This window comes from Odontesthes bonariensis, chromosome 3, assembly GCF_027942865.1.
Source record: "Odontesthes bonariensis isolate fOdoBon6 chromosome 3, fOdoBon6.hap1, whole genome shotgun sequence".
Classification (NCBI taxonomy): domain Eukaryota; kingdom Metazoa; phylum Chordata; class Actinopteri; order Atheriniformes; family Atherinopsidae; genus Odontesthes; species Odontesthes bonariensis.
Genome location: NC_134508.1, coordinates 17,444,465 through 17,458,360, shown reverse-complemented (window position 1 = coordinate 17,458,360; position 13,896 = coordinate 17,444,465). Strand labels below are relative to the sequence as shown.

General features: G+C 40.7%; 1 protein-coding gene across 1 annotated transcript in view; it reads left to right on the top strand.

Moving 5' to 3' along the window:
- Nucleotides 1–19: 19 nt before the first annotated feature.
- The window catches only part of LOC142376908 (arf-GAP with coiled-coil, ANK repeat and PH domain-containing protein 3-like), a 50,444-nt gene continuing 36,567 nt past the window's right edge, over nucleotides 20–13,896 (top strand). Inside the window, exon 1 of the mRNA XM_075460594.1 lies at nucleotides 20–331. Coding sequence (XP_075316709.1) covers nucleotides 285–331 — 47 coding nt within the window. The 5' untranslated portion in view covers nucleotides 20–284. The remainder of the gene's footprint in view (nucleotides 332–13,896) is intronic.

Below are 13,896 nucleotides of genomic sequence, written 5' to 3'. Positions count from 1 at the left end.
CCTTTGTCCGAGCGGGTTTGTTACGACAAGTTGCATTTGCTCGGCCCTCTTCCCTCCTCTTTCCTTCTCCTCGGTGCAGCTACGCCTTCTCGCAGTGTAGAAGTGCTGTGCCCGCCGCGCACTGTCTGAGCTCTTATTTTGTGTCACGGTGCCACCGGGAGAGGGGCGACAGACTGCTGCGCGTCAGGGCATACCAGTCACCATCCGCACGGTTCAAGCGACAATCCGCCGCGGGCAATGACATTAGTAGACTGAGGTGGGAATACACGAGAAAAACGCAAAAAATGACGGTGGACTTTGAAGAATGTATAAAGGATTCCCCCAGATTCAGGTAAGGCTGCTCTTCTCCGGAACATCAGAGCGGTGCGCAAAAATGGCACACCTTTTGTATATGTTTCTTTTCCTTGTCTTTTCTTCTCTTTTTCTAAAACGACAGCATGCTTAGCTCATGCCGAATTTGTGTTGGCATCAACAGGGGAAATGAAAGGATGTGATTTTTGTCCGATGCGCACATGTGCAACAATAGGATGGCGTTTGTCTGTCCATCTCAGTATTTTTTTTCTTGCATTTTTGCTCAGATTTTCAGTCATTGCTTGAGGTTTTATGAATCATTTGTTTTCTATTAAGATTTTATGTGCACTGGGATGTAATTGTTGGAAGGCTATCGGTTGCTCCTGTGATGGACTGATTTTTGAATGTTGGTTGTACATTGCCTCAGTATGTATGAGAGGAGGGACACTCACTGGTTTTCACAAGAAGGATCCATTTTGTTTGATTGTTTAATGAAATAGGTGATTTTTACCTCTGATATTATGTCTCGATTAACACTCTTGATATGGGGCACTCATCGTTGTGAATGTCTGTGTGAATGTTGCAGCATGGTGTACAGTTTGGGTGCAGTCTTTTAATTTTATTCACGCTGAAGGGCCCGCAGTCACCCACTGTGTGTCAGTCTGTACACTGGAGAGGAGATGTCCTTGCAGCGGCAGCAGATATGGTGACCAGGCTGGCAAAGAGGCAGCGGAGATAAGAGTACATGTTCACTGCAGGAACTGAGCTAATTTACCAGGCACAGACCCAGCTGTTCGGCCCCTTGCCTCCCTGCTGGAGGGTTGTAGCCTTACTCAGTCCACGTGCCTGTCTGGCTGCGCTCCTGTGGGAGCCAGTGGACAAAAAAGCAGAGGGGATTCTAATGACATACAGGCCAGGTATCCCCAGTTTGTGCACAGTCATGTCAGATTTGCTGAAAAAGAGCAAACATATTGCATCTTGCCATCTTGCTTCTCCATGTCAGCATCTATTACCTGTTTGCTCTTTGTTTGCCATAGTTGCTTCCTTCTCGTTTTTTCTCTCTTTCTATCTCTCACACAACTCAACTTGTCTGTGTGTTGTTGATGTTGATGTCTACAGACCAACAGTCATTTGACTGAGCAAGCATACAGAGAAAGGCACAAAGAGCAGGAGGGAGGCAGACACCCAATCTGCTCCTTAAATCCCACTTCAGTGGTGATGGATGGCTGAGACAGAAGGTCAGGAAGCGAAGGAGAAGCAGCACACATTCACACACTTCCCTTTTCCCCTGCTGGTTCACTTTCTCATGATCTTACGAAGAGTGTTATTTGGAAAATTCCACCACTGCCAAAGGAAGTCGGTGTTGCTCTTTCCTTGCATCATAGGAAGTGTATGTGCAATCCCATAATTATAATGGTGATTTTGAAAAAATGACGCCCTCTTACTTAAATTATGCTTTATATTAGGTCAACAATGACAATAAAGATGATTTCACACCACTGATTAGACTGATTCTGGTTTATTTGTTGGTGCATGCATGGAGCATAAGAGACCTTTTCTTTCAGTTTTTTTTTTGTATTCACCACAGGATAACAAGACTATTTAATTATGGTAACAACATCTTAGTCTGAGTTAGCGAAGCCACATGTAATGTTTACAGCATAGGGCACTCGTGTTCATTTGAAAGCACAAACTTTTTCCTGACAATACTTATTGCAACCAGATAACACTTTTATGTCAAGCGACAGCGCTCGAACATGCAGAGACTTAGAAAAGGAAGAGCATTTTTCAAAGGGTGCATTCATGTGACAACTATATAACGTTGAACATGACCGCAGAAATGGTGAAGACAGGCAGTTATCTTGAGGACATTGTGGATCATCAATGGTATCTGCCCGACTGTAAGATGGTTTGAGCAAAAACACTAGGTGTAGTCTGACTGAGAGGCTGTTTAGCCTCTGTTCAGCTCCATAATCATAACAAAGCTTTAACATTTTTAAATGAACATTTCTTTCAAACATCGCATCCAGTCTGTTGTAACTGTTGCGTGACGTGGCTTGCCACCTAAAAGCAGTTTAGAATTTAGAATTCTCCATTAATCTGGATTTCGCTGTTATCCTGCCACCTCCTCTTCCTCGTTGTGTCACTCTGGAGAAACAGGAGTTGGAAGAGCAGAGAACCGGTCCTGTCTGTCTTCCCACATGTGGAGCCAAAAGGGCTCACACACACACCCTCGCACTGCAGGCCTTGACTTGTAACCGTGGTGTAGTTGTGTATGCATGACTGGGAGAACACGAAAGAATATTTTAGGTATGCTTGTGCATTCGTTTTGTTCAGTCTCTTGTTTCCGTTGTTCTGTATTATAAACTCTTTTCTGCCCTGCCTCTTATTCAGCGACCATCCGCTGCATTCATTAATAACAAAGCATGTGATGATGCCTGTGGGCTGTTTGCCTTACAGTTGTTGGCATTAAATGGGTATGATGTCATTTCCTTGAGGCACATCGCTTTCAGATGTTTACCACCTTCGCTTCGAGTATGGCACTTTGATAAGCACTTCTAGTGGTAGCACATTGGTCCCTTTTGTAAAGGATAAACGCACTAAAAGGGAAATGCAATTATATAACCAACTTATATTTAGACTTTTCATTGACCGTATTCTCGTGATGTAAGTATCAAGATGCATATGGGTGGGCGTGAGCTGTTGCCTAGCAGCATTTGCTTTAAGCTAGTTGACTGAGAGCTGTGTGAAAACAGGACAGAAAATTAAAGAATGAGGAGGAGAGTGGGCGCTGCGAAAAAGACACGTCATTCTGCATCTCACTGAAGGAAAAGAGAAACATTTCATTGTGACAAGCAAATCTCTCTGAAGGCTTTTTCTTCTTTGCTTTCTTCTCAACATGCAATCTGAGATGGTCTACACACATGGTATAGTTTATTGTGTGTACAGCTGTGAAATGACAAAATCTGCAGGTTGGGCTGCACCTGTCGGCCTGTCTCTGTTCCTCTTTCTCTTCTCAAAGTTTTCTATTCTACCCGGATAGATCCTACAGTAGTACGCTATCCTGACACATTCGCTATACTGAGAGAGTCAGATTTGGAAAATAAGACGAAGAATAAGAAAAAAATTGAAATTAGGTCACACTGTTTACACAAGCTCATCCCACTGAGCCAAGTTGAATAAGCGGTTTTAGTATCTGCTACAAAATGATGCATTCATTTATGAAATATTCAGATACAACAAAAACTAGTGGGGCTATTCTTTATGTTGATATAAGTTGTTAATAATTTCAGAAGACACATAAAATAATTGTGTTAAGCTCACTATTTGTACTAAGTAACAAAAAGTAAAGGAAAAATCTGTAGCCTTTACGTCGAAGTCCTAATATGAAATTACTTGAAAATCATGGCAGAGATAATTCTTTCAATAATATATTGCTAAATTAGGAAGGCTCAAGACTTTCCATTTTATATAAGTCATTAGTGACCTGGATTTGGTAAAAGATTTAGGAGAATATGTCAAAAAAGAGGTTTTTGGCTTCTCATATATGTGATTTCCTTCATTACTTTGATTGCGTGCCCCTATTTATTGTCAGATTAAAGTGCTTTTTGAAGCTTTAGACTTCTGTCTGGCACCCTGGTTTCTTTTAACTGTCCGGATATTTATTTCCTACCTGCGTCATCACCATCACCTTTAATCCTCCTTCTATACACATCGCTTAGCTTGTCTATTTGAAATAATGAATGCCTATTGGTCAGCGGCCTGTGAAATGTGTTAATATGTTTCCTGCTGTGTTTTCTAGCAGCTCGGCTGTTGCCAACAGTGATGGGTGGCCTTTGCAGGCATGGGATCTACCTGTCCAAACGTCTCACTCAGGGATGGAGAGAGAGAAAGACTCATATCTGTCTCTTTCAATGCAAAAACTCTCACGCACAGCTGTTTGCAGTGTGTGCCAGCAGGCCACAGTTGCATTGCTCAGACTGTAAATAGAATGTCCTTGAACGGCACAGATGAATTTACAGTAGATGAGAAATTGCACTAAAGTGCTGAATAAGATTACTTTTTGCCAAAGTAGCTGCGACACTGATGAACTGCATGTAATCTTGCCAGGAAGTTCTCCCATTTCACCGCCTCGGAAGTATGGAGATCAGTGGCTTTTAACTGTACGTCCATTTGGTTGCTAATTTCATCACACACATTCTCAACCACTTGCAAGAGCTGTGCACAGACAGGGGTATGCAGCCCTCTGGCCTAGAATCATTATTCCCTTACACTCCAATCATGCTAAAGCTACTTTTTGTTGTGTTAAAGATGCGTATTACAAAAATGCACAGCAGTTTCAGTCTTTTCTCCAAATTGCTTAGTTGCCGAGTGTCCAGTGGTATTTAAAGGTGAACGCCGTGAAATGGTGCAAATTTCGTGCATTTGACCCTTTTTTTTCAAAGGATTTCCTGTGAAGGTATAGAAAGGTCAAACAATGAATTAATACCCGATTTAGTCCCAGACATAGAGAAGATGAGTTTATGTAGTTTAATAACAGAAGTACATTAGATAAATGAACAGACATTCATGATCAAAGTGCTGTTTAATCTGGGCAGTTTTTAACCCGGTCTGATGCATATGCATTATTTATGGTGGAGAAAAAGAGAAGAAACGACTGTACTTATCATCTAGAATGATAAATAACAATTCAAGCAATTAAGATTCAAGATATGGAATATTTGTTGGTTGAATTTCTTTATTTTTTATCTTCAAAAAAGGTGCTTCACCATTTCCTGTTTAACCCATGGTTAGTAGTCTTAGATTGTTTCAAGCTTCAGTAATACATTCACACTGTTGTATAAAGGCTCTGAGAGATTAGAGGGCAGCAGAAACACAGGAGAGGGCTGATTAGCTTTTTTGTAACCCTTGCAACTTCTTCTCCTTAGAAGCAACTTTTAAACTCTTTTAGCCTGCGAGTGTCACAAAAAGATAATGCAGCTCAGTTGTCCTATAACAATACATCCCACCCCCAGTGAGTTTGTGGAAATATTTCTGTTCCCACTGTGTGTGTAAAAGTGGAGGCCTTGGTAGAGTGCTCCACAACCTTGAAAAGTCACCATCAAATGGAGCAGTTATTTTTCAGACATGAGCACAATAAATCGATACACCTGCATAAGCCTGCCGCTTCAGTATATTGGAGATATCTGTAGCTTTTTCAGGAAGTAACTCAAAGTTTTCACAGACATTCCCCTCCAGAGCTTCCAAACTCCATTTTGCTCACACAGCATCTTGTGTGGCAACAGTACAGTTTGTTTACTGGAAAACATAATGTGTGCAGATCGCAAAGCGGTGCTCGCATCCCTTCATTTGTCTCAGATCAGACTGAATATATATATCAGTATACAGGATCTCACTGTGTCATCCATCATGTTCACAGAGAGGCCCACTTCCCATTCCAAAGCAATATTAAAGGAAACAAGTCTGCAGCGAGTAATAAGTTTGTGCACAGTATGGAGTGTGCAGTGAATGTGATGGTCTTTGGTTTTGTCTGGTTTGAATTTGTGCCACACACTCATGTGCCTGCTGGCTAGCATATATGCTAATCATGTCCTCATATTCCCCTCTCTGCCAGGCACACAGTCGTTTGACATGTTCATGAGAGAGCATCACTCCAACACGTGGACACTACCTTTGAATCCAGAGTGCAGCAGATTTTCTGCCGCACGTGTTGCCAGGGGACTTAGCGTGGGACCCACATATGAAATAGGATTATCAGTAACCACACACACTGATTAAATCAAGTGGATAGCCTGCACAACCTATTCAAGCTCACAAACTACCAGCCTCTAACCCCAAGAAGTTCAGAAGTCCTTATTATTTTTTATTGCACTTTACAGGTGGTACAGACTTTTTGTAGCAGAGTGGTACAAAAAGTCTACATGTCAGTGCATCATCAGGTGGTTTCAGAGAGTTACATGGTTCTGTAAAAGCACTCAGAAAACAATACAGCAATGTACTGATATTAGAAAATGCACTTTGTACTTTTGAATACTTAAGTATTCTTAAAAGTAAGTACTTCAGTACTTTAACTTGAGTAAAATTTTGACCAAGCAACTTTTACTTGTGGTTGAGTAAGATTTGACCGTGAGTATCAATACTTTGACTCAAGTACTGGAATTGAGTACTTTGTCCACCACTGATTAAATGTGACAATATATGATAAAAAGCTTTAGGTTTCGATGTTCATTGAAAGTAGGATGTTGTCACTTAATAATGTTACCCCTACACACAAATTTGAAAACATTTAGGCTCCAACACAATAGAGGCAGCGGCTTAGTGGGATAACAAGCAACAAAAAAAAACACTTTTCGTGATAACTGCAATTTGACATTACCTCATACATGAGAGTAAGAAGCCAGATCAGAGCCTTAGCAGTTAGGATTAACAATCATTCCTCATGGTAAAACTTAATGAAGAAAGATAATGCAAAAGATGATTTATTCATCATAACTGTAATGTTTTTTCCCTCACTGAATGGTATGGAGCATTTATTGAAACCTCTTAATTAAAGACATGGCTATCAGCAGCGCACACTGAGAAAACAATGCTGCAGTATTTGTAGCTAACATTGCTCCCCAGTTAAATCAGCTCAAACCAGAAACAGCAGATAATTTAGATCTTTTTTTTCTTTTTCTTTTTTTTTAAACAACCATAACAACATTTCAACAAGATTGTTTGTGATTCTGGGCAGATGTTAGTTACAGGTCCCTACCACCATGCATCGAAGCTCAGAACAGATATAGTTTCAGTCGTGAGTTACGGCTCTCATGCTGTCTCATAGTTTATTGTAAATCATGTGCAGTCATTCATCCACACTGAGGTCACCACATTCATCTTGCCAAGGCCTGTCGAAACTCGAATCAAAACTATTAAGTTAGCTGGCCGCCCCTCGTTCCCGAGTTGCATTGTTGATCCAGGCATTAAATAGTATTTTCTCAGTGGGAAACATTTGTCTTTGCCCAGTTTAAACTTTTATATTCTCTTTTTTGAAGTGTAGAGGCGTTTCCAGTTTCCATGACCAACAGTATTTTTCTTTAGATTGTACTGGCCGCTATTTCTTGTTGTTTAGTGTTTTATGGCAATTGAATCTTTTGTAGACTGACTTTTGTTTAAGGTGCACAGAGGTTAAGCCTTTTAAACGTAAGCTGAGTCTGAACTGCGGAGAGTTCACTCCCCAGGAAGTCGTCAAATCACACGAGCGAGAAACCAGCAGGACCAGTCAGTGTGTTGTATGTGGAATGCATCTGTGGTGGTCAGTCTTCAGTACAGATTGCCACACATTTATTCGTGCATGGATTAAGCCAAAAGACGGCATCGTATGTATGCATACATACATAAAGCTGTTAAACATGTGGGTGTTAACACGCATTAAAGACTAGGATTCAGCATATGAAAAGTGTGACATAATTGCTTATATAAAGTCATGTGCTGTAGGCTGAAGGGGTCAATCGGTAAACAGTGTCTCTCACTGAAAATCTCTAAAGTGTTTGTTGACTCATGGAAAATAACAGTCAAAACTGAGGTTTCCCGACAGAAGAAATAGAACTTTGAACTTCATGGTGGCTTTTTGTTTTGGATCGCTACGCACAAGATTAGTTAGTCATTTCCCATCCTGAAGCATTTCTCGTTTTAAATGGAAAAAATAAAAGTTGTTGAAATGTAAGGGGCATCTCGTTTTGCATCCTGTTCAGCAGACTCGCGTCAACACTTGAGTGCACTAGAACAAGGGTTTGCCACGAGGCACACGTGCTCTCATGATGTTTATCTGTGTATAATTTAAGACCAGATCTAGCCTAAGACATACTTTCCTCTGCCGTAGGTATGACTAATAGCTGTGTTCTGTTCCTGTCCTCTAAAAGGAGACGTTTAAGCCACAAGTGGATATTTGTCATCTACATACAATGTGGGAATTATCTGCTGGGGCTGAGCCCTGTTCGCCTTCAAAACACAACTTAACTGGTTAAACCTAGTGTGAGAGAAAAACATAGAAGGAAAGAGAAAGCGTGAAAGGTCTTTTGTATCAACATCCGTCATGTCTTTGACTCTGAGTGGTCTCTTTCACTGCACCAGTTACACATATTTGTCACACACAGGTTTGCTAACCAGCTCTCGCCCTTTTGGCCTTCCTTTTCTTCCCCATACACTCCCCACCTCTGGCGTCCAATATTAGTGATGCACCTGTGGGGTGGATATGAATCACTGTTATGGCAAAGGCAGTACAGCACAGATTGAGTTCCATTATATTACCTGAGTCTGTCTGTCTGTCTGTCTGTCTGTCTCTTTTTGTTTCAACTGGATGTAGTTAAGCCTGCAGGGTTCGTGATGAAGATGACTGTGGGAAAGAGGGAACACAGAGATAGAGAGATGGGTGGATTGAGAGAATAAATGGACTCAGAAGGGGTGTGGACCATGAAGGCCGGCAGAAGGAGATCAGAAAATGGAGAAAGATTAATGATCTAGTGTGCTGGCAACCTGCCACAAATTTCATACATTATTCTACTGCATACACCATGAGTTATACTGTGGAGTGTCCATGGATCTGCTCCTAAGCATTAAAGAAAAGAAGAAATTCATGTAATTTTTCTCATAGAAATGTCTTAAAGACAAAGATGACCGAAGCGGAGCTCGGCAGAAGAAGTGGGCATCTGTCTTGTTGAATTGCAGGCACTGATCAGACTCAGCTTTCTTTCGGTGACAAATGAAAGAGTCGTGCAATTCACTCTGGCTCACAACATGCAAATTAGGAGAAAAGGTAGTGAGAGTGAGCATGTGCTGACTCTTGCTCTCACACATCTGGGATCCACTTGGGCAGCTGGTTCAGATTTGGCCCAACTTTCTCCTCTTTTGTCTTAGCTGTGCTCTCTTGGTTTTGTGTATTTTTCCTTTATATCCTTTTATTGTTTTCATCTTTAATGTGCTGTTTGTTCTTCCTGTTTTCTCATGCCTTCACCAGCTGTCTCCTCCTCCACCCACGTTCCTGTTGCCCTCGGCTATGGAAGTAACCAACGCCATATGGAGGAAGCTAAACCGCTTTGCGTCAGAAATTTTGGACCATTGACCATAACCTCAGTTTTGTTTCGTAAACACCATCATTAACTGGCTTATTTAGGCTTTTGTCATTGGTTTAATCTTTTTAATTCTTCTTTTATAATCCCAACTTCAATGCCTTCCATCATTGATCATTCCCTCGCAGGTTGTTGATGCAGGCTCTCTGAACGTTTGGCAGCCCACCAGCCCTGATCCTTACCGAATCCAGACACCCCTGCAGTGTAACAAGTGTGATTGACAAGCCAATCTTCTACAGAGACACGACAGGAGACAGGAACACCGATTGCTCTCTTAGAAACTGATGGATTCTCTTTTCACATTCCTTTTCTTTACATTATTCTGCCTGCATCCGTGCCTTAGATCTCTGTGGAATTCTTTGTAACCATATGAAAACATTCCCATTTGCTCAGTCAGCAGTCCCACAATTTTTTTGGATCCATCTTCTTTCCCACCCCCTCATAGTCACTCACACATGCACTGGTTCACAAAACGGAGTGCTTCCTCCCATTTGTGCGATGGATTGCCCATAGAGCACAAGTGGAAAAATGGGAACAGCTGAACCACAGTAGCTGCTCGATAATGGACAATATATCTTAGAGCAGGAAGGAAGGATGACCATGGTATATATATATAACCATTGCTTTGGTATGTGAATGTAGAGATATGGCGGGAATTAAAGTGTGTAATTGTTTGCGCATATGTCCCTGCAGAGCAGATGTAGCTGGCTGAACAGGGAGCTTCTGTAGGAGACATTTAGATATGCTTGTTTCAGTGCTTTATGCTTTATTTCAAGGTGATTGCAACTTGTGGTCTACTTTGGATCAGAGGATAATAAACCAGATAAAAGGGCAGGCAGTTAAGGCTGTGTTTTCACTGCAGACAGAGTTTTTCCCCCTCAGTTTTTTAAATGATCTCACAGTACAAATAGTGTAGTTGCTCTAAAATCCTGTACAGAACAACATTGTACGAACTTTTTAGTGTTGTATAATGCAGTTTAACTCAGCTTGTAGTTGAATTTCTAAAAACATCTTTACTGCTGTTGTTGAAATACTGAGGCTAACTCACCTGTAAGAGCAGTAGATACTTCCCATTATTAATAAGCATAAGCCAACTGCAGGTTGTTGATATAAGCCACAAGTTTTAGCATTTTATATGACGCTTATAGGTTTTTAACTGTAGTTGAATCGTTGATAGTGAGAAGTCAACTCTAAGAAGTTAAATGTTTGTTTACAGCAGTGTAATCCTGAGTTTTGTGCAGTGGTTTTAATGTAATGTATTTTTTTTTTCTACAGGGTGGAGTATAAATAATCCAGGACTATTTAACAAGGCTTTAAGTTAATATATTAGTTCTCACTCTAAGCGGTTGCCTTATGCAAAGCCCCTCAAGTAACAACTGTTAAAAAAAATCAAGGCAGTAAACTCAGTTCATGATATCTCAAAACATTGTCTTTGCCCATTCTGCCCATTCCAACCCATTCTTACTTCCAGGGTGTCAAACACTGCCATTTGGTCAAAGCCAGTAGAATCTTTTCAGGTGTCACGTCTCATTCCTGGGAACAAACGATGCCTTGTAAATCACCCATAATGTCCACATTTTGAGAGAGGATTGGAAGTGGTGATGTTATTTGTTGGATTTGTGTGAGTTTCACTCCAGTGTCACGTCATAATTTTTTTTATCACCTCTTTTGCACTTGGAAACCACAGCTATAGTCCGTTATGAGTTACAAGAAAGAGAGTTGCACATTCAGCTTCAGTCGAACCGATTGGTTGTTGTTAGGCACCAAGTTTATTTGGTTTACTAAACTAAACTTGTTAAATTTGGACACCAAAACGACAAGATTAGGGTGTGGGAAAAGATCATGGTTTGACTTTGTACACATTTTTTCATTATGTAAACCCTGGACTTTCAAAAATGACTCAAAAGTGAGTCCTCAACATTCTTTCCTCAGTGGAGCAGTTTCATTATGACAATACTATGCAATTAATTGCAGAAAACCCCAGCTTTGCCGTGATATGTTGTTGGAAGCAGAAGCAATTTTCTCTGTGCTTTCAGAGCTATTCCAGGATTCTCAGCCTTGACTCTTGATCCAGAAATGTGTTGGGCAGCCACGCTGTTTCAGATAATCTTTTCAGCACACCATCATCACTGCAAGGGGATAATTCACAAAGTAGTCACCAATTCATTTTTTTTACACTTTTTGGAATCATTGTGTTTTCGAATTGATCAATCGATCAAATCCTGTAAACAGTGAAGCAGGAACCGCTGGGCCAGATAAGGATGGTCCAACGCTGGTTTCACTGAAAGTTCACTGAAAACCCCAGCTAATGTTTGGAACTTGCCACTGTAATAAATTATGCCCTTAAGTGCAATGGATGTGACAAAAAAAAGCTGGAGCTATCTGCACCATGCTGCGTTAAGTTCATTACGGTATGATTAATGTTTGTTTTTGTATGTTTATTCCGAGGTATTTTATGTATTTATTTAACAAATTACTCCCTGTCAATGCTGGTTTGTGGCCCAGCTGTTGGGGACATCTGCTTTAAGTTGAAGGGTTCTGACAAAGCAATGATATGTTTCCTGTTCAAAGTGAGGCTCATTATTAACACCGCACTGCATTGTGCTTTTCCAGAGACTTTTCAGTAAATCAGTGGGAAATTATTGGAACTGTATGATATGACTGATTTTATATATAAAGAAAAAAGAAAGAAAAAAACATTCCCACAGTTTGGTTGAGCTAAACTGTGACACAACGTTCTTTCCACATTCTATGCTTCAGGCATGCACCCAGGCTCTGTGTCCTTCTTGCTTCGTGTCTCTTGTTGCGTCAGTGTTTAAGATTCTTGGTGTCAGACCACCTCCATCTCTTCATTCTTCATTCTCCTAGACTTTCCCCTCCACTTCATATCCAGTTACACCTCTCTCAACAACTCCACTTGTTCCATGTAGTCACTACTAATGCAGTCGTGCTATATGCTGTGACACGTATGCATGGTCAGCGTCACAGTCTGACTCAGGGAAAAGCCTCAGTAGTTCAGTATTAGATATGACTATCTGGGCAAATAAACCAGTGGTATCATTGCTTCTGCATCCTTAATCCAGCATTCAGAGATAAAGGCTGTGTTCTGGAGGGAATGAAATGCTGCACGGACCAAGTTTTCATTAGATGTATAAATGTTTATCCCAAACTCCATTTGTCTGGTGTGTGAGCCCACATTGTTTGCATGGTTTCCTCAGCAGATTCCATCTCTTTCCTCACATCACACAAACATGGACACACACACACACACTTGAGAAATAAGGGTGTGTTTGTGCATGTTTGAGGTGTGCATTTAGTCTATGTAACTTTTAAACATGTCTGACCAGTAATAAAAAAATATATATATATTTTTAGAATATGGTAATTGATTAATTGGAACTTAAGAATATATATTTTACTGACAACATATGTGGATAATAGAGTATGATCAATCAGTGATGCTAATTTCTAATATGAGCACACTTTTGCTATAATTAAACTATTCATTCTCAATTTTTTTCAAAGCCTCACCTCCCAGTACAGTTACCACAAACTCATCATCTAAATGATAAAAGGCAGATTTAATCCTTAACCACAGGGTCCCTAAAATTAGTTACAATGAGCACCTCATTGTAACTGACATCACACTCAACAAATAAAGAATAGATTGAATGCAAGCGAGCATGACACTTTCCACCATGTGCAAGAAGGCCAGGTTGTAGATTGCATAAACTGGTCATTTATAAGTGTTTTGTTCTCCATTACACAACCCTGAATCTAACTGTTTTTGAAGGTCACTTTTGTATGAAATAGCGTGCATTAGGAGAGCTGTATATTCATGAACTGTATATCAGCATTCTACAGCTAAACCCAGTAAACCAAAAGCAGACTTCAAACCTTTTTTTGGCCAGCATCTGATCAATTTGCGTGAGATGAAATGTATGAAATGTACATGATCAGATGATCACTGCCAAACCTGAGCGAGTGTTTGGCATTGATGGACAATTCTGAGATGGCTAAAAGTGTAAATCTGTGGTTATTTCCTCTTTGGCAAATCTGACTGTGGTGTCAGCAGGAGCCTTATTCCGCTCATGTTTGGTCAGTGCTGCCAAAGACGACAGGAGGGAACTGGGCTGTTGTGCAAAGCTCGCTTGTTTCTTTTGGTGCACAGCTGGCTCAAAGGCAGCATCTCTTCTTTCTCACTGACGTTAACATGAAATTGTGTACACACGTGCAGATGGAACCGTGAATGAGCACCTTAATTATCATCTTAAATCTGCTGCTGTTGTTCAGCATGGGAAGAGAGATCTTATTAAATATTAACACACACTGTCAAACTGTTTTACCTGAGAGCGTTCTTACCGAGCCTGTCCAAACTTAAACATCTCGCTTGAATGTCTTCCTGGATGAGAATGTTCAACACCCGCTTTGAATCAAGCTGCCCTGCTGTGGTTCTAAATTTCTTGTGTACTGTCAAAGTCACTTAAAAATTCACTTA